This window comes from Emiliania huxleyi (genome assembly GCF_000372725.1).
Source record: "Emiliania huxleyi CCMP1516 unplaced genomic scaffold EMIHUscaffold_97, whole genome shotgun sequence".
NCBI classification, from domain to species: Eukaryota; Haptophyta; order Isochrysidales; family Noelaerhabdaceae; genus Emiliania; species Emiliania huxleyi.
Window position 1 is genome coordinate 160359 of NW_005194814.1, and position 20449 is coordinate 180807.

The 20449-nt window shown below is 63.2% G+C and overlaps 5 protein-coding genes across 5 annotated transcripts; 3 read left to right on the forward strand and 2 right to left on the reverse strand.

Annotated features, from left to right (window-relative positions):
• Nucleotides 1-7011: 7011 nt before the first annotated feature.
• On the forward strand, nucleotides 7012-9085 carry EMIHUDRAFT_221473 (hypothetical protein; the record flags this gene model as incomplete). The annotated part of the gene is made up of 6 exons (XM_005756425.1): nucleotides 7012-7614; nucleotides 7760-7850; nucleotides 7960-8065; nucleotides 8149-8333; nucleotides 8374-8690; nucleotides 8804-9085. 6 exons carry the CDS (start codon nucleotides 7012-7014, stop codon nucleotides 9083-9085), a joined length of 1584 nt encoding a protein of 527 aa, XP_005756482.1.
• A 444-nt stretch (nucleotides 9086-9529) lies between these two features.
• On the forward strand, nucleotides 9530-10482 carry EMIHUDRAFT_221474 (hypothetical protein; the record flags this gene model as incomplete). Its single annotated transcript, XM_005756426.1, has 4 exons — nucleotides 9530-9617; nucleotides 9688-9948; nucleotides 10116-10196; nucleotides 10409-10482. The coding sequence occupies 4 exons, from the start codon at nucleotides 9530-9532 to the stop codon at nucleotides 10480-10482; spliced, it is 504 nt and encodes a 167-aa protein (XP_005756483.1).
• A 1158-nt stretch (nucleotides 10483-11640) lies between these two features.
• On the reverse strand, nucleotides 11641-12353 carry EMIHUDRAFT_221475 (hypothetical protein; the record flags this gene model as incomplete). The annotated part of the gene is made up of 4 exons (XM_005756427.1): nucleotides 11641-11785; nucleotides 11862-11935; nucleotides 12022-12110; nucleotides 12218-12353. The coding sequence occupies 4 exons, from the start codon at nucleotides 12351-12353 to the stop codon at nucleotides 11641-11643; spliced, it is 444 nt and encodes a 147-aa protein (XP_005756484.1).
• A 649-nt stretch (nucleotides 12354-13002) lies between these two features.
• EMIHUDRAFT_417225 (hypothetical protein) lies at nucleotides 13003-14635 on the reverse strand. Its single transcript, XM_005756428.1, has 7 exons — nucleotides 14216-14635; nucleotides 14038-14140; nucleotides 13893-13962; nucleotides 13685-13827; nucleotides 13515-13607; nucleotides 13359-13448; nucleotides 13003-13281 (listed from the first exon to the last, which is right to left on the reverse strand). The coding sequence occupies exons 1-7, from the start codon at nucleotides 14449-14451 to the stop codon at nucleotides 13063-13065; spliced, it is 954 nt and encodes a 317-aa protein (XP_005756485.1). The 5' UTR covers nucleotides 14452-14635; the 3' UTR covers nucleotides 13003-13062.
• Nucleotides 14636-16978: 2343 nt separating this feature from the next.
• On the forward strand, nucleotides 16979-18561 carry EMIHUDRAFT_466275 (hypothetical protein; the record flags this gene model as incomplete). The annotated part of the gene is made up of 6 exons (XM_005756429.1): nucleotides 16979-17168; nucleotides 17380-17606; nucleotides 17695-17802; nucleotides 17870-17990; nucleotides 18127-18215; nucleotides 18278-18561. 6 exons carry the CDS (start codon nucleotides 16979-16981, stop codon nucleotides 18347-18349), a joined length of 807 nt encoding a protein of 268 aa, XP_005756486.1. The 3' UTR covers nucleotides 18350-18561.
• Between the last annotated feature and the right edge of the window lie 1888 nt (nucleotides 18562-20449).

The following is a 20449-nucleotide window of genomic DNA, read 5'->3' on the forward strand; positions in this document are numbered from 1 at the left end:
GCCGACGATGGCAGCGCCGGAGCAGGAGGGGGAGGATGGTGTGCTTTCGAGTCGACTGCCCTGCCCGTTTTGGGGTCGATGGTGGGCTTTGCTGACCCGACGGCCATTAGAGGTTCACGAGAGTTGAACTCTGCAACATTTTTACGACGCGGTCGCCCTCTGGCGGGCTCTGCCACGCGATGGCACCCTCCAGCACACTCAGCCTCAATCGGTCAAACTCTGTTACAGTGAAGGAGTGCAGCAGAGTGTGGTTGAGTGCAGGTGGGAATCAAATGGTCGTCCGGTTGCGCACACAGTCAGCACACGAACTCGGCCACACTCGGTCACACCCAGAGAATTCGTTGGGACGGAAGCCAGAGTGCTGCAGCGCTCTCCCACAGGCAAGCAAACTCTGCCGCCCTCAGCCGCACTCGCACTCTGCTGCACTCTGCTGCGCTCTGCTACAATCTGCTGCACTCGGCCAGTCAGTGGCGTGGCAGCACACACAATCCACCGGCACGGAAGCACTGAGCCACCGCACGGAGGCGCGGGCCGCGTCTCCCCGCCAGCCCTCTTGTTCGAGTCTCGCACCCACCGTGCCGGCGGCCCGGCGGCCGCCGCGCCTGCCGCCTCCTTCCCGAATGCACAGCCCCCGGCTCGCGCCGGGCCGCTCTCCGCGACCAGTCAGAGCAGCCTGTCCTACTCGGTCACGCGACGACAGCGGCACGCGAGCGCGGCCCTCGCCAAAGCCGCGACAATACAAGAGCTGGCCAAAGGCTGCGCGGCAGCGGCGAGACGCACATCGCAGCGGCCGAGGCAGCGCGCACCCGCCGAGCGTAGACTGCCTACACACAGGCCATGCATGTGAGCTCTCCAACGTACGCGCCGTGCGGCACGACCAAAGACCGACGCCTATCCGGCGAGACAAAAGAGCACCGACGGCGACGCCACGCATCCGTGAAGGTGTTTAGGTGCACGTCGGCCTCTCGTGCCGTGCGCAGGAAGAGAGAGGCGCTGCCAGAAGCTCGCGCGGGCGAAGTGGTAGAAAGATCGTCGGGGAGCGCCAGCGCTGGCTAAAAGCCCGACGAAGCTGGTGCTCTCACGGCGCGAGGAGGCACGGTCGCAATTCGCTTCTCCAAGATGTTTTTTTTTCAGTGTATGTAGTTCTTACGTACATTCCCGTAGGAGACTCTGCTGACAGGGTTTGCGATGAGGAGCGGCCCGAAGGGTTTCTCGGAGGTTAGTGCACCTTTTTCAGTGTATGTAGCTCTTACGAACATACCCGTAGGCGAACTGCTGACAGGGTTTGCGATGAGGAGCGATCCGAACGTGGTATTCGGGTGATTAGATCACTACCGCCGAAGCGCAAGCGCTTGGAGCAAGGGAACTGCCACGTATGGGTCCCAGACTAGCACCCCACCTCGCGGGCCGACGTTCTGGCCCAGCAAGGCTGCTGCGGAGCACTCGGGGCCGATGTTCTGGCCCAGCGAGGCCGCTGCCCTTTTTTACGCTTTTGGGGGGCACGAGTCGAGAGGTTTTTCAGAGGTAGATCTCCGGATCTCGACAAAGCGTTGTTCGGAGAAGTGCCTCGACGGACGAAATGGTCTGAGTCCTCGGTGCCTGTTTTGAGAAAGAAGAAACAGAATTAGAACCACGGTCACGACCACGTGGTCGCGTGGGTGGTCGCCATCATACGACCAGCGACCACGCGACCAGAAACCCTATATGGTCGCCAACATACGGCCAGCTGGTCGCGTGGTCGCCAACTTGCGACCACGGTCACGACCACTCTGGCAGAGTGGTCGCCAAAGTACGACCAGCGACCACGCGACCAAAAACCCTATATGGTCGCCAACATACGGCCAGCTGGTCGCGTGGTCGCCAACTTGCGACCACGGTACGCTCGGGGGCATAAAAAAATAACCTCGAATGCCTAGTGCGGCCACGGCCCAAATGAGCGAAACCGCTGGAAGCGGCGCAGCTCCAGGGCGCTCACGTGGCCAACAATCTTCCTCAACTGTGGCAAGCTCCTCAACGCTATGCGTGAATCTGAAGGCGGCCCGCCCCTGGGCGAAGAGGCCATGCCTATTTTTCATTTTCTCTTTCTGTCCAAGCGTGAACAGACTGAGCCTATTCTCAGTTTGTCCAAGCATGGTGCTATAACCAGGTGATATATAAAAGTGAACTCCTCCATCCACGCCAGACCCCCCCTCCCCGTTCAGTTCTCACGACGCCCAACGTCCTCCAGCCTCCCTCCGCTCGAGCTCCACGAGCCGATACTCGACTGTAGCGTTAGCATCGCGCCCCACGCGCAAACAAAGGCCAAAGTCGCGCGGGTTGCAGCTGGCATTCTATGCTCCAGAGCATTCGCAGGCAGACCGGCAGACGCCGCACCACCTCATTAATTGTGAACAAAGTGTGTGAACACAACTCGTACGTTCCCGCGTTTGTCGCCCTCTCTCTCTCTCTCTGTGCGGCAGTGCGGCTCCCCTTCGCCATGCCGCCAGCGTGGACCTTTCGCATTGAACACTGCCAGACAAAGCGCGGCGCAAAGAGGGACACTGGCTTTTACGCCTCCGTCCTGCAGGAGGCTGTCCAAAACACGACAGACGCCGATATGTGCTTCCGAGGAAGACTTCAGCCGCGGCAGCACCCTTGGAGGCGGCTCGTTTACCTGTACTGTTATTTCATGTGGATTCACCTCGCGCTCCATATCGGCCGGGAGGAGGAGTGGTCGCTCGTCGGCAATGGCAATATTCCAGGCAACTGGAACGGTGTCAGTGATGCAACGTGGTACGCTGAGGTGGTGCCGGTAGCCGAGGCATTTGCTGCTAATTTGAACGAGGTGCGAAGCCAGGATCGCTACGATCCATACAACCATGCGCCCTTTTTCGATACAATGTACACGAGCGTGGTGGACACCTTGCCCATCTACGTGACGGAGCCATCCCGCTGGGCGGAAGCGACACTGCTCTATGCGCACAAATACAAGAGGTTCCTACGATATCTGCTCTAGGCCTACAATTCACTATCATAGGACTGCCAATCTGTCTGCCCTCTGCCTTCGGAGAGCTCCTGCTGCAGTAATTGACTGCTCCCAGCCTGCTTACCCTCCCTCTGCCCTGATCCCCAAAGGCACGTGTACAAGTGGCAGCTTGGCATCACCTTTCTTGGTGCAATTGTCTTGTGGACAGGCCCACACCTGGGGTCTGATTCTGACGCCACAATCTGGCGCAGGACACGCCGTCAGCACCGGTTCCGACACGGTGAGCGCTGGCTGGGAGATCTCGGCTACGTTGGCTGCCGTGGCATCCTCACCAAGTTCAAGAAGAACCAGATGAACGGTCCCGGACGACGCATCGATAAGAGGCGCTTTAATCGCGCTCATGAGCGTATTCGGAACCGGGTTGAGAATGTGGTGCGCTACGTGAAGCGGCATCAGCTCTTCGCCCAAGGGCGGGCCTTCACGCATAGCGTTGAGGAGCTCGCCACAGTCATGAAGATTGTTGGCCACGTGAGCGCCCTGGAGCTGCGCCGCTTCCAGCGGTTTCGCTCATTTGGGCCGTGGCCGCACTAGTATACTAGTCGGCTATGGTGATATTTGTTTTTTATATGCCGCACAGCTTCGTCGGGCTTTTAGCCAGCGCTGGCGCTCCCCGACGATCTTTCTACCACTTCGCCCGCGCGAGCTTCTGGCAGCGCCTCTCTCTTCCTGCGCACGGCACGAGAGGCCGACGTGCACCTAAACACCTACACGGATGCGTGGCGTCGCCGTCGGTGCTCTTTTGTCTCGCCGGATAGGCGTCGGTCTTTGGTCGTGCCGCACGGCGCGTACGTTGGAGAGCTCACATGCACGGCCTGCGTGTAGGCAGTCTACGCTCGGCGGGTGCGCGCTGCCTCGGCCGCTGCGATGTGCGTCTCGCCGCTGCCGCGCAGCCTTTGGCCAGCTCTTGTATTGTCGCGGCCGTGGCGAGGGCCGCGCTCGCGTGCCGCTGTCGTCGCGTGACCGAGTAGGACAGGCTGCTCTGACTGGTCGCGGAGAACGGCCCGGCGCGAACCGGGGGCTGTGCATTCAGGAAGGAGGCGGCAGGCGCGGCGGCCGCCGGGCCGCCGGCACGGTGGGTGCGAGACTCGAACAAGAGGGCTGGCGGGGAGACGCGGCCCGCGCCTCCGTGCGGTGGCTCGATGGCCTGCTGCGCCCGGCGGCTCCATCCGTGCTGCGTGGTCCAGGACTATCCGCCAGACTCAGCCGCACTCAGCCGCACTCAGCCGCACTCTGCTGCACTCTGCTGCACTCTGCTGCACTCTGCTGCACTCTGTTGCTATCTTCCGCCCTCAGTAATACTCGGCCACAGTCGGGCACAGTAGTCGGCCGTGCTCATGAACACTCTTCGATGCCGAACGAAGGCACCCTCTGACTGCACGGACTCTGCCACACTCAGTCACATCGAGTGCCAGGTGGGAAGGGCTCATCTCGGGGTCGGGGTGCGTGGTAGAGTGTGGCCGAGTGTGGCCGTGCCGAGGTTGGCCTTGTTTACACTCTGCTACAGTCAAGCACGATCAGCCGCCCTCGGTTACACTCTTTCTGGCTACGCCGCTATCTGCCCACCTCGGCAGCTGGGTAGAGTTCAACTCTCGTGAACCTCTTACAGATTGGCCCAATCCGACACCCAATCGAGCACGTGTCTGCGCTCGGTGTTTCTCTTTCGTCGCAGTCGAGGAGGGTAGCGAGGATTGGTGTGAAGCGATCCAATCGGGCACCGCACCGTGCTGTATGTATCCATGTTTCCGGAACCAAAAAGGAAGGAAGCGAGAGGGTCCCATGGCTTTGGTTTCGAAAAATTTCAGGGAATCTCAAGGGTGTTTGGTGCTCCATTGGCAACTCTCGAGTTTCCCTGAGTCTGAGAGCTGGTCTGGGGCAAAATCTGAGGCGAAACCGAGGAAATCGGCAAAAACCAAAATACCCCGGTATTTTGCCGATTTGGCTGATTTGGGCCCAAACCAGCTGATTTCCACGGAGTTTCCTCGGGAAACTAGAGAGGAAACGAGAGGGTGCTGTGGAGAAACCCGGAAAGGAAACGAGACGGGGTGCGCGAGGAAACATGGTCATGGATACAGCCTAAGTCGCTCCACAAAAGGCAGCACACGCGTTGGTGCCCAGTCCGAGCCTGGCTCCTGTTCTTCACCTCAGATACACACACTCATACACACCCATACACACACGCAACGCAAATCCCGCACACCGCACAGCAAGGACACGATCGGGGCAGTTTATTTACCCATAGCGGGTGGGTAGGCCCTAAAACGGCGGGAGGGGTAGGGCTATATCGACAGAGCTAGAGGGCTCAACCACCCCTCCACCCCTCCAACCTTCCACCCCTCCACCCTCCCGGAGCGAGAGAGGTCCGTCTTCGAGCCCTCCCACTTCCACTCCTCTCCGACCGGAGGGCTCGCCAGCCCACAGGGCTGGAGGGGTCCCCATCGGATCGGCGTCGGGAGGGCTCCACAGGGCTAACCCCCTCCTCGGACGCCGGTGGGCTCGGAGGGACGGTCGGACAAGGGAGGATCTTCGTGGCGGGAGGGCTCGAGAGGGGTCGGAAGGGCCCTCCGGGAGGGGTCGCAAAAATATAAAGAAAACGAAGTCGCGGCTTATGTGACTGCCCCCCAAGAGGGCTCGGAGGGCTCGGAGGGCTCAGAGGGCTCGGAGGGCTCGGAGGGCTGGAGGGCTGGAGGGCTCCATTAGGGCTCGGAGGGGTCGATCCTCTGAGCCCTCCGAGCCCTCCGTAGTCCGTACCGAGCCCCCCGAGCCCTCCACACCCTCCAAGCCTCGGAAGCCCCCCGAGCCCGGCTCGGCGGCTCGCCCCTCCGAGCCCTCCGGGCACTCCATCCCTTGTGAGCCCTCCCGAGCCCTCCCGAGCCCACCAGCGCCACCCTCGTGCCTCTCTGCCCTCCGAGCCCTCCGACCCCTCCGAGCTCTCCACCTCTCCCAAGCCCTCACGAGCCCTCCTACGCCTCGCTTTTGGCCAGCTCTCCCAGCCCCCACCCCTCCGAGTGCCCTCCTGGGCCCTGCCGCCTGACACCTCTATCGGTGGAGGGCTTTTTAGGTCACGGTACACACTCCCGCCCTCCCGACCCCCCTCCACACCCCTACAGCGGCACCCCTACCCCTCCCGCCGTTTTAGGGCCTACCCACCCGCACTCTATTTACCTGCGGCTTTTGGGCTACATCTCCTACGAACGTGCTACGAGGTCCCACCCCTACCGAGCTCGAGGGCTCGAAGAGCGCTCTCGAGCTCAAGAACCTGGTGCACCGCGGCGATGAGATTCGCCACGTCCGGCCGGCACTCGAGCAAGCCACCAAGGTCCAAGCCAACGCGCTCTTTGCACAGGTGCGAGAGCGCTTCGACCTCAGCGTCGAGCACAAGCTGCAGGCGCTCTTCCCCGCCGAGCTACCCCTGTCGCCGAGAAGTAGCGCCGGACGCACCGGCACCGCCATCAGTTTTAGCATGTCAGTTTTGTGGAGTCTCGCTTTGTTATACGAGCCCCGTTACACTTACCTCGTTGTCTTTGTTTGCTTGTCAGTCTTGCTTGTTTGAGAGAGAGATTTTTGAAAACCAACAAGAAATCACCACCCCCACAGTGATTTGGGCTCGGCAGCTTGTCAGCCCTCAGCCGAAGCTGGGGCCGGTCCCGTAGCCGAGAGAGCCCGCGCCGTTGAGTTCGACGCGTGTTTCTTGTTTGTTTTGCTGTCTGACTGTAGACTGAGAGAGACTCTCTCTCTTGCTGTCTGTGGTCAGTCAAGAAAGAAAGAAAAAAGCAGAGAAAGCAGGGATGGGAGGACGGCACGCCGCCACCACACAGGGATTTTAAGGAGAGGGGTGCCAACCGCCAAGCAACGGTAATTTTTTCTTCTGCCCTGTGTTAGTGCCAGTGCGAGCCAGTCCCGTGCCCAGTCCTGTGCCCAGTGTCGTGCGAGGGAGTTTTGTTGTAAGATTCTTCTGCCCGCGCCGGATTTCGGGCACCGTTGGCCCGATGATCCAAGCAGCACCGCCATCCTCGCCGCTGCTGCGGCGCAGCGCCGAGACCACTAGCAACAGGGCCTCCGCCTCCTGCACCATCGCGCTGATTGCCATTTTTACCGCCGCTGCCGCCTGCGCCATCCTCTCCTCGCAACCGCCGCATGAGCTCCCCCCCAAAGATCCAGCCTTCAATGTCGTCGATCGCCGTGGCCGCGCAGTCATCATATCGGACGCCCACGTGCTGCAGCGCTACAATGCGTCGTATGGCAGGTCGTGCCGCTGCGCGGGCCGCTGTGGTCCAAACCAGACGGGCACCGCCTCGTGGCAAGCGTGCCCCGACAGCTGCCTACTTCCAGAGCCGGGCAGCCCGTTTGGCCAGTACGGGTGTGACGGGCCGCCAGCGCTGGTCAAGATGGCCTTCCGAGAGGCGCGGCGGCTGGTCGCGTCGCCCGACTTTGTGCTGTATCTCGGGTGCATGTCGGGCCATGACATGCCGAACCTCGCGACGGCCATGTCGAACCTGCGCCTCGTCCGCGACCAGCTGCACGCGTTGTACGAGGGCAGCGTGATCTCGTGTCCGGTCATCGGCAACAACGACGTCTTTGAGGACTACGAGGTAGGCCTCGAGCAGAACGAGCCGCTCCGGACACAGGCGAGCCGCTCCCAGCCAGCACGGACTCGCATGAACCCGCGCCGCTCAGCGTTGGCTCGCGTCGCAGAGGAGGCGACGCCCTGACTGCTCGATGCGCGGCCCGCGGCAGGCGAGTCTCTTTCGGCAGATCTGCGACCTGGACGCGGCGCAGGAGGCGCGCCTGCCGCCGGGCCGCCTGGGCCGCCTGCCCTCAGGCCCTCGTCCAGGACACGCCACACGCCCCGCCCCACGCCCCGCCCCGCCAGGCGAGCCTCGCCGCCGGCGGGTTCTACGCGCAGCAGCTCGTGCCTCCCTCCGCCTCGCGGCCAGGCCTGCGCCTCGTCGCCATCAACACGAACCTCTACTCCGCCGTCGGGCCGCGCATGCCGTGGAACGCTCCTTGGAGCCCCTCCACGCTCCCCGACCCGCGCGGCCAGTTTGCCTGGCGCGAGCGGCGGGTCGCGGCCATGTCTCGGGCGGCCGTGCCTCGGCCATGTCGCGGCCGAGCCTCCGCCGTAGGCTCGAGCAGCAGCTCGCGGCTGTCGCTGCGGCGGGCGAGCGCGCGTACATCGCGGGGCACCTCCCGCCGACTCTCGACTCGTTCCGCAGAGAGCCGATGTGGAACCAGATCTACGCGGACCGCTTCTTTGCGATTGTGCGGCGGCAGATCGGCGCGAGCCCGGCGGAGCGCTCCCCGGCCGCCAGTGCCGGGCCCCTCTGGAGCGGGGACCGGCCTGCGAGCAGGCGTGATCGACGGCCTCTTCTTCAGCCACCTCCACTCCGACGAGTTTCGGCTGATCCCGGGCGTCACCGCCGCCGCCGCGCCCATTATCCACATCATCTCGTCGGTCACGCCCATCTACGGAGGCAACCCGACCGTCTACGAGATGCGGCACGCCGCCGCCGCGCCGGCGGAGGCAGACCGCAGCCGCGGCGTCTCGTTTCGGCCGGTGCGGCTGACGCAGCACGCGGCCCTTCTCGGCGACGCCAGCTTCACCAAGGCGATCACCACGCCCGCCGCCTTTCGCGCCGCCGGCATCTCGAACGGAGACTACGCGGCGGTGGTCGACTCGCTGACCAGCGGCTCCGCGGACGGCGACTTGGCGCGAAAACGTCTGCTGCAGCGACCGCACCCCCCCCACCCCCTCCTCTCACCCCCGCCTTTCCCACGAAGGTGTACCGCGCGATGCACGAAAAGTACCACTCGTGGAATGGCGGCGCAGAGAGCTGCAGCAGCACAGCCGACCGGCTCCAGACTTGCGCGACTTGCACGAATGGCTGCCGCATCGCGAACGCTTGCCTTTACAGGGCCGCAGCGGGCGGCCGTGCCGCGTGGCAGCGCTGCGTGGACACGACGACGCTCGGCGGCGCGGCGTGCAGCGACGACAGACACTGCGGCGAAGGCTTCGGCTGCCAGTGCACGGCCCGGCGCTGCTCGTGTGAACTGGAGCAATAGCGCGCCCGCTCTTCCGTCCAGCGCTCTCGCGATTTATCTTCCGTCTTCGGCGCCGCCCGGCACCGCACTCGGAGCACTTGGACCGCGCAGCTCGCCACAGCTGCCTATCTCCGCAGAGCACAGGCCCGGGGGTCATTCATACGTCTATTGTACTTTCTGTGTTTGGACACGGGTCGGTATCAGGTTACACGCAACACGGAAGAAAGAACTGGTACCGCGAGGAAATTTTCCGTTCTCGTCCGTGTCGTCGTCCGTCGTCGTCCGACTCGCGTCCTCCCCACAGCGGCTGTGCCATAGGCCCGCTCACATAACTCAGTCAACACTCTCGCACAGAGAAAAGTCTTTTTTTGGCACGTGACTCGCTCGAGTGCAGGTGGCCTGTTGCAGCAGCCGCCGCATTTCGGATGTTGTCCCGGGAGTGTCGACACCCTTCGAGGCGATCAGATGCTGGCGATCGCTGTCGCGTGCCTGGGTCTTCCGGCTCCAGTCCTCGTCGAGCCGGAACTGGCGGACAGCCGCAGCGTTCGTGATGGTGCTACTTTCATCGACGAGGTCCTCGGCATGGCCGACGACAAACCCTGTCTGCAGCGCCTCGCTCGCAGGCGCCACCTCCGACTCAACTGTCACTTTGATTCCAGACACTCTCGAGTCTACCTCGCTCGAGTTGTGTGCCCCGCCTGGCGGTCTGACCGTTTTCAGCGAGGCAGCTCTTCACCCGAGCTGCTCATCCACTTCGGTTGGCTTTGAGGTCGCCGGTTCGGTCAGCGCTAACGGCGCCTCGACCCTCACGATGAGCGTCGGCTCGGAGCCGTGGGTGCCACTGCCAAACCTGCTCTCCAACTTCATGATGCTGGTGCTTACGGGTGAGCCACCGCATCAAAACATCTCCCCAGACCCGTTCGCCACTGCACTTACGCACGCCTCCAACGGTCCAACCCCGCACCTCCTGGCCTCATCCCACCCCACGCTCGTGCCGCCGCGCGCTCCGCTGTCGTGCCATCGTTGCTAGAGCTACCCCACGCCCTCACAGGGGAGCTCACGCTCGACGGCGACATCGGCGTGTCCTTCGAGCTCACCGCTCCGGCGACTTTTCCATTGGTGAGGGCCGGCGGTGACGGCGCCCGACAAGATTGTCGAGGTTGGCGCACCCGCCATGTGGATTAGCGGCGAGGACGGCTTCACGATGACAACACAGGCTAGCATCGACAGCGACGGACCACAGCACTCACTCGTGCGCGCAATCCGGGAGGCAACCCTCAATCACGGCCCCCTCCCGCCCCTCTTTCCGACTCATACGTGCTCACGCCCTCGACGTCCCTGCAGTTGCGCCCTTCAAGAACCTCCTCCCGGGCTTCACGACGCCGGAGTGCGAGGCGGACTCAGGTTCGACGGGGTAGCAACCGCCGCCCTCGCTGCCGCCGTCGCCTCCTCCGCCGTCGCCACCGCCCCCCTTGCCGCTGCCCCCGTCGCCGCCGCCGCCGTCGCCGCCGCCGCCTCCGCCGCCTAGCCCCCAACCGCCCTCACCGCCGCCGCCCTCGCCCCCCCCACCCTCGCCGTCGCCCAGCCCGCCGCCTTCGAGTCCGCCGCCACCCTCGCCGCCGCCGCCGTCGCCGCCGCCGCCCTCGCTGACCGCTGCAGCCGGGTTGGCAATGGCGATTGCCTTGAGTGTTGCCAGGGAGAGCAGGTGGCCGTTGGCACACGCGGATTACTGCGCGAAAACAGTCGAAGATCGGCGAAGAATGCCGACGTGACGTCCAGTGCGAGCACAACTGCGATCTGGTCGGGGACGGAGAGACAGACTCGAATATGCTGCAAGATAGACAACTTAATTAAGTGACAACTTCTCCAACCCCTTTACCTCAACGAGAGATTATATGAATCCTGCGAGGCCCAGATGGAGGTGGGCGAAAGGATCCGCTGGGGTAGTGTGTGAACGACGCGTGCGATCGTCTATGCCTGGACCAAAGGCGAGTGCCAGGCACTTGGAGTCTTTGGCTGTTACCACCTTCGTACTCTAATCGTGGATGCAGCACGAGCAGCATGCAGGCACAGACTCAGACAGGGTCCAGCCAGTCTGAGTCTCCAGAGACTCCAGCAGCTCAACCGTGGTCCGTGTTAGTCCACTGTTCAGTCCAAGACAATGAAATTCTTGCGTATGGGTACAAGGTTGCATGCTGATTGCTGTGCTGGCCTGCTGCAGTGTGCAGAGAATCACAAATTCAAAAAGCAAAGCTGCCGGGGCACAGTCCACAGAGGCGAGGGCACAGCCAAAATTAACGAGGCCAGCACAGAAAGAGAAAGGTGCTACGACATGTGTGTCGGGGGTGGGAAAGAGCCCGCGCCCAAAGCAACATTCCAAGTGTGACAACAGCAAGGCTACAGGAAAATCGCGGAGGAGGGGGGGGCTCGGGGGTTCCGGTTGGCGGTGTGTCTCCGCCTGGCGGGTCGCCCGAGAGGGCTCCACGCCACCGGATGCCGGGGTGCACTAAGGGGGCCGTGTTCTCGTGTCGCCGCCTCTTGGTGGCGGTGAGTCAGAACTCGGCCTCGCCCTTCGTCTAGTTGGAGCAGCATTCCATGGTGCAGCCGCACGAGGCGCAGCGGCACGGCGGGAGTCCGGCCCACGAAGCGTCGTCGCACCCGCGCGAGCAGACGTTGTTCTCCAGGTACGTGGTGAAGCAAGCCTGCGGGTTGGCGGGGTACCTGGCGGGACAGGACGTGTTCAGTCGGCGGTTGGCGGAGCGCGGCTTCCGCGACGGTGCGGTGAATTTGAGCGCACATTACGCCGTTGCACTCGTTGTCCGGAACCGGCTCCGGCTCCGGGGTGGGCTCGGGCGGCTCGTTGGTGCAGCACTGCAAAGGGGGGGGGGGGGTGTCAGAGCGCGAGAGCGGAAGACAGGGGCGGACGTGCGGAGGGAGAGTGAGATTCGGGTCGTCACCTCCAGGGTGCAGCCGCACGAGGCGCACTTGCAGCCGGGGAGGCCATCCCAGCCGATGTCGCACCCGTAGGAGCAGACGTTGCCCGGCGCTGCCGAGTCACGGGGAGGGGCAAGGTCATGATGGCCAAGGGCGGGGAGGGACGATGGTCGGTGGGCTGGGGGGGAGCAACGGGGTGACGCGTTTAGGGCGACGTACTGTAGGTGAAGCCGCAGAGAAGCCCGGGTCCGCCGTCTGCTTCGGGCGGCGGGTAGACGACGCCGTTGCACTCGTTGGGGTTCACCGAGAACCCGGTCACGGCGACGACGAGGGACGAGAGGAGGATGCGCATCATGATTGTCTGCGGCGCGGGCGGAGCGGGGCGTGAGCCGTGGCCGGCCGGTGGCCGCGGGTCGTAAGCCGTGGCCGGCGTCCCGGCGGCCCCGCGGTATGTGTGTGTGCGCGCGCGCGCGCAGGCGTGGGCTTTCCGAGCAGCAGCGGTGAGGGTGGTTTTTGACATTGAAGGGGAGCGGCGAAGACCAACTGGGCGTGTCTCTAAGGTGCCCAAGGCCATTCATCAAAGGCGCATGAAAAGGCGGCGCCGTTTTTTTTTGGCGTCTGAGGCCGAGAGGGGCGCGGCTGCTGCCTGCTCCATGTGTGCAGAGGTCCGCAGACGCGTCCGCTTAGCGGCGCCACACCTCTGGGGCGGGTCTCAAGGTGATGAGCACTGTCCACTGATCACACACTGTTCTCTGTTGGCCGCAAGTCGACAACTCTAACACTCACACGTAATTTGGGGCCTGGAGCCCTGTTCACGCGCGCGCGAGACGTGCAGACAGGGTTGCCAGGTGAGAGCGAATGGCGCGGTTCACGCCTCTCTCTCAAGTCGACGCGCTTGGGGCAACGGCCACAATAATGCCAATGTGGCGCTCCACAGCCTCCCAGCGCCAACCGCACCCCGCGGCGCCCTCTCCCGCGGCCCCCTGCCTGTGTGAAAAGAAAACTCGAAACACGCCTGTGGCGGACTACTTTAGACATCGACAAAGACGCGTGGTGTGCATTCCTCAAGAGTCGAACATCCTCAGCCCGCTCCCGACGTCCTTGGCTGGGAACGGGTTCGCCTTAGCGAGCGGTTGCACCGCGGCGCTGGCCGCGTCGAGCCGCGCGACGTCGGCCGCGTCGAGCCTCCACGAGAGCGCGCCCAAGTTATCCTTGAGCTGCCTCAGGTTGCGCGCGCCCGGGATGGGAATCGTCCCCTTGGCGACACACCAGTTGATGGCCACCTGCGAAAGGGTGGCGCCGCCGCAAGAGGAGAGTCGCCTAGTGGAGCTGCTGCTACCACTACGGCACGGGCGGCCGCCTGGGAGGGGGTGGCGCCGTGCTTCTCCGCCGTCTTCGCGACTGCGTCGACCAGGCCAGCGGCGGTCTCGGGCTGGCCGTTGAAGAAGGCCTACCCGAGCCGAGCCGAGATGAGTCGAGCTTGCCCGAGATGTCCCGAGGGAGGGCGGAGGACGGCCTTGGCCAGCTCCGCGCGCGGTCCCTCGGGCAGCTGTTCGGCCGAGTACTTGCCGCTCAGCAATCCGAGGCCGATGGGCGAGTAGGCGAGCACCTGGCGGGGGCAGCGGGGCAAGAGGCATCCGGGGTCGACGGAGGAAGCCGCCTCTAGTCCCACTATAGGGCGCGCGCCTTGACGCCGAGCTGGTCGCACTTGCGCTTCAGCCCGTTCGAGTTTGCGAAGGGGTAGAGCAGCGAGTACTGGATCTGGTTCGAGTAGAGGGGGATGCCTCTCCTCCCGAGCGACGTCGAGACCGCCTCGACTGCGTCGGCGCCTGAGGCGACACTCGTGGACGCGTCATGGACGCGTCGTGGACGGTGTCATGTGCCGCGTCGGCGCCGTAGTTTGAGACGCCAACCGCCTGGACGAGGCCGCGCTCGTAGCAGTCTCCGAGGCCGTCCCAATACGCCTACGAGGCAACGTGCGAGACGCGTCCGAGCATGTTCCCCGAGGAGCAGCAAACTCGGAGGCCGTTTCCGCGCGCCTCGTTGGCCCACGCGTTGGGAAAGTGAATCTGATACAGCTCCATCGAGCTCCTGCCCATGCGCCGCAGCGAGGCCTCGCACGCCTGGACGACGTCCTCGCGCCTAGTAGGGAGCATCCGAGGAGAGGCTCCGAGAAGGTTGTCGCCGACGAGTGCGCCTCGATGGCATCTCTCGCGCCTGGTCTTCCACGGCAGCGCCGCAAACTTGGAGGCAACCTTGACTCGCTTTCCCGACCTGCGCTCAAAGTCGCCGATCAGCATCTCGGACCGTCCGAGCCCGTACAGTTCAGCGGTGTCCAGAAACGCGTCGGGCTGCGAGGCATAGTACTCGAAGAGCTCCTCCAGTTCAAAGTCGAACTTGGCATCATACTTCCAAAAGAGCGAATCGCCCCACGCCCATGCACCGATGCCCATCGCCGGCAGGACTAGAGGTGGAGCTGCGGCGGCGGCGACGGGAGCTGCGGCGACGGTGGCGGCGGACGGACCAGAATCTCTCGGCACAGCCAACGCTTGCGCACCGGCGCCAGCGCCGGTCGTGGCCGCCAGTGCGCCCGCCGCGAGGCTCGCGCCCTGTAACGCGGACCGGCGGCTGACGTCCAGAGTGGCCGGTGCGAGGGCCGCGAGCAGAGGCGGGAGGAACATGTCGGATCAGTCGGCAACGTGACCCCCGCGTGCGAGCAGTGGCCCAAACTGTCGCAACGTGACTGAAGTTCCGAGGAACCTTGCCCCTTTCCTCCCGCTGTGATCCTGTGTCAATACAACGACAGCAGCAACGACAGCTGGTGACAGCTGTGACAGCTGGTGACAGCTGGTGACAGCCACAGCTGCCAGGGAGCAGGGAGGAGTGAAACGCACCCAAGAACAGTGACAGCCATAGTGACAGTGCCAGTGAAGCCAGTGAACGCCAGCGACAGGCGGTCGGTGACAATGTCAGCGCGGGACCCTGCGAGTGAGTGACAGCGACAGCGACAGCGACAGCGACAGCGACAGCGACAGCGAGGCAGCGCCAGCGCCACAGTGAGGCAGCCATAGCCCTAGTGACAGGCACCAGCGAAGGGGCCCAACCGCCCACCCACCCATCTGTGCATTACACCCCATGCGCCATTGGACTAAAATAAGTAAGACACCGGTGCGCGTGGATGTAGCTCTCAGCGCTTGATGCACAGCAGCGTTTGTACGCGGTCTCACACGTTTTGCAAAACTCCTGCTCCTCTACCTCAGAATTTCTCTGTGTAGGGCGAGCCTGCTTTCTTATAGCAGAGCCGAGCTCTCTACATGAGAGTTCCTGATCAACGCCAATAGAATTTTGTGGCTCGGCAATGGCCAAGAGGTTCAATACCCGAGGTGTGTTGCTCAATGCTCTGCGCGTTTGCTTGCGATCGAGTTTGTTGCGATCGTGGATTTCAAGGTCCCAATCCTCGCGGTTGATGATTGACGCCGTTCGCTCGCGTGAGATTTTTGAGCGGCAGATGAACCAGCGCTGGAGCCCATCACGGCACATGCTGGAGGAAGGAGGGCAAGGGTTTTGCAGATTCTGTGACTCACGCCCGCTGCTGCTGACGGTGCGTGGCTACTGTTGAGAGGGTTTCTCATGTGGCGTCGGGCGTGCGAGTGAGCGGTCGCGCGCGCGTGCGTGGTATATCTTGAGTGTCCTGTCTCTCTCGTTAGTGGCACCACATCCCATTGTGACACTCGTCCTGCGGGGGTGCTCATGACACCTGAGAGACAGTAGCAATGACAGCAGCAATGACAGCAGCAACGACAGCAGCAACGACAGCAGCAACGACAGCAGCAACGACAGCGATGACAGCTGGTGACAGCTGGTGACAGGTAGGTGTCACTGTCGTGTATCGCGCGCCTTGCGGGGGGGGCGCGGAAAAGAGGAACCTCTTAGCGCCCTCGCCATGGTGCTGCAAGCAGCGCCGGGCGACGACGACTTACCGCCTCCCGGTCCCCCTCGGCACACCTCCGCTGCTCAATGTTTGACGACTCGAACCCGTGAAGCTTCCCCGCGCGCGGGTTACCCCGCACACGGGTCAGCCTGCCAGCCACAAATCCACGCAAGCGTGGTCCGCGCGCATGGCATACAGGCGTCCGCCAGACAGCGCAGAGGCTAGGCGACCGGGGAAGGACTAGCTCAAGGGCAACACAGCGTCACCAGCCGTTGGCGCGCAGAACGAGTCAGCGGCCCCCGGTTGGGACGAGTGCGCGACGCGGACGAACCGCTCAATGTGGCCGGCAGCTCGCGCTGCCGGCGGGGTTGGTTGGGGAGAACCGGCACGGGGAAGGCCGGCCTCCCCGAAAGGGGATGCCGCAGGTCGCACCTCATATTCACTGTTTGCAACCTCGCCGTGTAGATATTTGAATATCTTGGTGACACGTGTGTTACAGACAGGGGCTGGGACCCACCCATGAGAGCGCCGGCCATTGTACTTGTTCACCATTCTCAACCCATTTTGCCTCATGGAGCCAGTCGAACCCCGGTCCCAACGAGATTCGAACTGGCAGCCACTCGACGACTTGATGGGTCGCAGTCTCGAACTGCATGTGAGCGCTTGTCGCTGTCGTTTGTTTGCTTCATGACAGCTCCCAGCTGTCGTGACAGCGGCTAACGGTCGTGACAGCGGCTAACCGTCATGACGTGAAATTTCCATAGTCTCTGAGCTCTGTGTCTTGCTTTCCAACATACGTACACGTGAAAAAAACAAATATTCGGGCCAGATCGCCCCTGATCGGCAGTTATCAGGTCGGCCCGGCGCGGACTTGCTGGGCACCCTCTGCCTGGTTAATGTTGCCCTTGCTCGCGATCGCGCACCAGACATTTGTGCCCTCCCCGACCGTGCGTGCGCACGCGCCGGCCGCCTTGCGCGCGCCGGTGCGCTCTATTCTCGTGCCGGCGACTCCGGCCGCGGCTCCGCTTCTCACTCGTGGACTCCAAGCCATGCATGTGAGTGTCGCCGCTGGTGCGTTGCTGGCGCCAGCGGTGGCCGACGGCTTCGCGGCCGCGGCGTGGGGCCTCTTCGACTCATGCGCCTTCACGCACGACCGCATGTTTGAGGCCTCGCTCGCGGTGAGCTGCTTTGTGGCCTTTATCCTCTTCTTCGAGAGCATACACTTGGTGGTCGACCCGCGTGTGTACCGGCTCGACGGGGCGGCGCCGAAGCGGCCTCTCCGCGGCTTCACCACACAGTGGTGGAAGACGGTCGTGCCCGCCTTGACGTACCTCGGATCGATCTACGTCTACCACGAGCTCAGCCTCGGCCAGCTGCTGTGCGGCTCCTCCTCCGACGCACATCTCCGGGCGCGAGCCTCGCCCGGAGGTGACCCGAGACGCGACCCGAGGTAGGTACGGGCCTCCTCCCGCCGACGTGCTCGCGCACGGCCCCGGCGTGCCGACGTGGGGCAGGGTCGTCACCGAGCTCTCTCTCGGCGTCTTTCTGTACGACGCGCTCTTCTACCCCTTCCACCTCTCCTTCCACAAGCTGCGAGCGCGCCGCTGGCGCAAGATGCACGCGCGCCACCACGTGTGGGGCTCCACCGAGGCGGCGGCGCACAACGCCGTCGAGACGGTGCATCACTCGCACCTCGCCGCGGCTCGGCACCGTCCCGGAACCTTCCCCGAACCTTCCCCGGCCCTTCCCCGGCCCTTCCCCGCAGGTGCAGAACTCGTACCTGGACGCGGGCGTGCAGGTGTTCATCAACATCTTCGTGCAGCACCTCTCTCCCTGGGGCTTCAAGCACCCACTCTCGCGCGCGCTGCACAACGTGATTGGTGGTCTACCTCCTGTGCGAGTCACCCACCCTCCCCTGGACCGGAGGAGTCCCCCTGTAGGTGATGGTGGTCTACCTCCTGTGCGAGTCCCACTCCGGCTACGACCTGCCCTTCATGTCGCACCGCCTCTTCCCGGGCCTCTTCGGCGGGCCCGTGGCGCACGAGCAGCACCACCAGCAAGGCGGCGGCTGCAGACCGCCTCACACCAAGCACCAGACACCACTCGCCAGACAGCACGCAGCACCACAGCAGCAACCGCAGCAGCCGCAGCAGCTGCGACTGCGGCGCGGTGTCACTGCGTCCGGTCTGCTGCACAGGCAACGTCAACTTCCACCAGTTCTTCCTCTGGGCCGACCGGATCCTCGGCCACACCCCCACCGCCGAGCAGAACCGAAAGCACCGCGAGGCGCCGAGTACTCTCCCGTCCCGCTTCCCTCGACCTTCCCTCACCTCGCGCTCTCCCCGCAGGCGCTGGCTGCCGTCGGTGCTGCGCAGGACTCTGCGCGCCAGCAGCAGGCTGCTGCAGAGGTTGTGCGTTAGCAGCGCTCCCGTAGGCCCGGAACGGCGGAGTAGCTCGAGGAGTAGCAGTCCACTGTGCATGCATGCATGTTGCAATCGTGCTCCCTGGCATGCATGACTGGTTGTTCGGCCCGACCCCACACTACCGCATGGTGTTGCTGCATGCGCGACGCGGGCAGTACCCCCGAAGTACACGTCGGTGTCGCATGTCGGTGACCGGACACTACGTTGATCGACCCGCACGTGGAGCGTGGCGTGGCGGACCGGGTCCGGGGAGAGCGGAGCGAGAGCTCCCTCTCTACCCCTTGTCCCCACTCAAGGTTATGGGAGCGGCCATAACAGGTGTTATGGCTGTTATGGCTGGCTGCTCATAACACCCCATAACACCTCATAACACCTCATAACACCTCCATCGCTGTTATGGCTGTTAGAGGTATGCCCACCCTACCATAACACCTCATAACACCTCATAACACCTCATAACACCTCATAACACCTCATAGCACTCCAAGTACTCCAAGTGCCCCTCGCACGACACTGGCACGGGACTGGCGCGCACGGAGCTTTAACTACTAAAAGCGGGAGCAGCCAGCTTCCACTTTTTAGAAACCTCTCGAGACATGAGTGGAAAAAGGAAAGAAAAAGGACGTGAGTTAAATTGCGGGAAAGACATAGAAAGACATACAAGTTAAAAATGGAGGGAAGCGTGCAGAGCTGCAGAGGCAGTACGAGTTAGAAACGGGAAGCAAATTGCGTGGGGGGGGGGGGGGGCGGGTGGTCTTGATTGAGCAATCTGAAGCCATCGCTCAGCCTCAGGAGGCAGGTTGATGTTATTGAATTTAACTTGAGGGCAAAAGAGAAAATATTTGGCGATCGATGCCGAACCTACCTCGCGCGAGGCGAAAATTCCAGCGGCGAGCAGTCCGGCGTGGCCTCTCGGGCCATAACACCGTGGACCCGGGACGGCCCTCCCATAGCAGCCCATAACATGTTATGGGCTGCTATGCCCAGAGAGCCATAACACCATAACAATAACTGCGCCTGGGGACAATTTACCCCTCTCTCTACCCGTATGTGAGACGCGCGCAGGGCGCGCGCCGCCGCGCGAGATAAATATTCACAGAAATTTTAGGCATACAGATATACACCGCGTTATAGCGGATAGCGCATAGGCCATAGCGGTTAGCGCGCAAGCTGCGCCATCCAGCGGTGACCAGGACGCAGCCACACGCAGGAGGAGACAGGAGTGTCATGTGGCTGCTGTACTACCCCTTTACCACGCCCTCTCGACGCGAGGAGAGCACGCGAGACACACACACACACACACACACACACACACACACACACACACACACACACACACACCACACACACACACACACACACACACACACACACACACACACACACGCACACACACGCAATGTTCTTTCGCTCCAATCAAATGTAATCAGTCTTCCCCGAGAAGCACTATCTTAAGATTGAGCAATACCCACCACAAAATTCTCACCTGCAGAGTCGCAGGGTCCGGTCGGAAATTAAAGTCAGAGTAGTGTGATATACTACACACCGCTCTGAGACCTCTATGCTCTAACACGTGGTGCACGACACGCGTCTCTCAGTCACAGTCTCACGTCACCAGTGCGGCGGCCCCGCCCGCTCCCGAAGGCCGGTCCCTCTGCGTTGAACGACTGCGCCGTGCGCCCCCCGCCGCGCCCGCGCAACATGGCAGCTCCTCTGCTCGATGAGGCTGCGAGGGTCGGCTGCATCGGCGCTGTACCCACCCCCGGAGTGCTCGTGCACCACGCCACGGAATGAGCAGTTGGTCACGCCGACCCACCGCAGCAGCTGGTTGAAGGCGGCGGTGGAGAAGTCTTCAAGGGGGAGATGGAAAGTGGGCCGGCCTGTCGCGTTGACCGCCTCCAGCATCGCCCGTGTGGCCTCGTCGATGCCCTGGTTTGGGGAGGCCCAGCCCGCAGCCGCCCTCGCAGAGCCGTTCCACGAGTGCCACCCGGACGCCGCCTGCCCGCTCGTATCCCTCCTGTAGCTGACTACGAAGCGCACGCCCGGGAGCAGCGCGACGGCCCCCAGCACAGACCGCTCCCAGCGCACCTCCTTGAA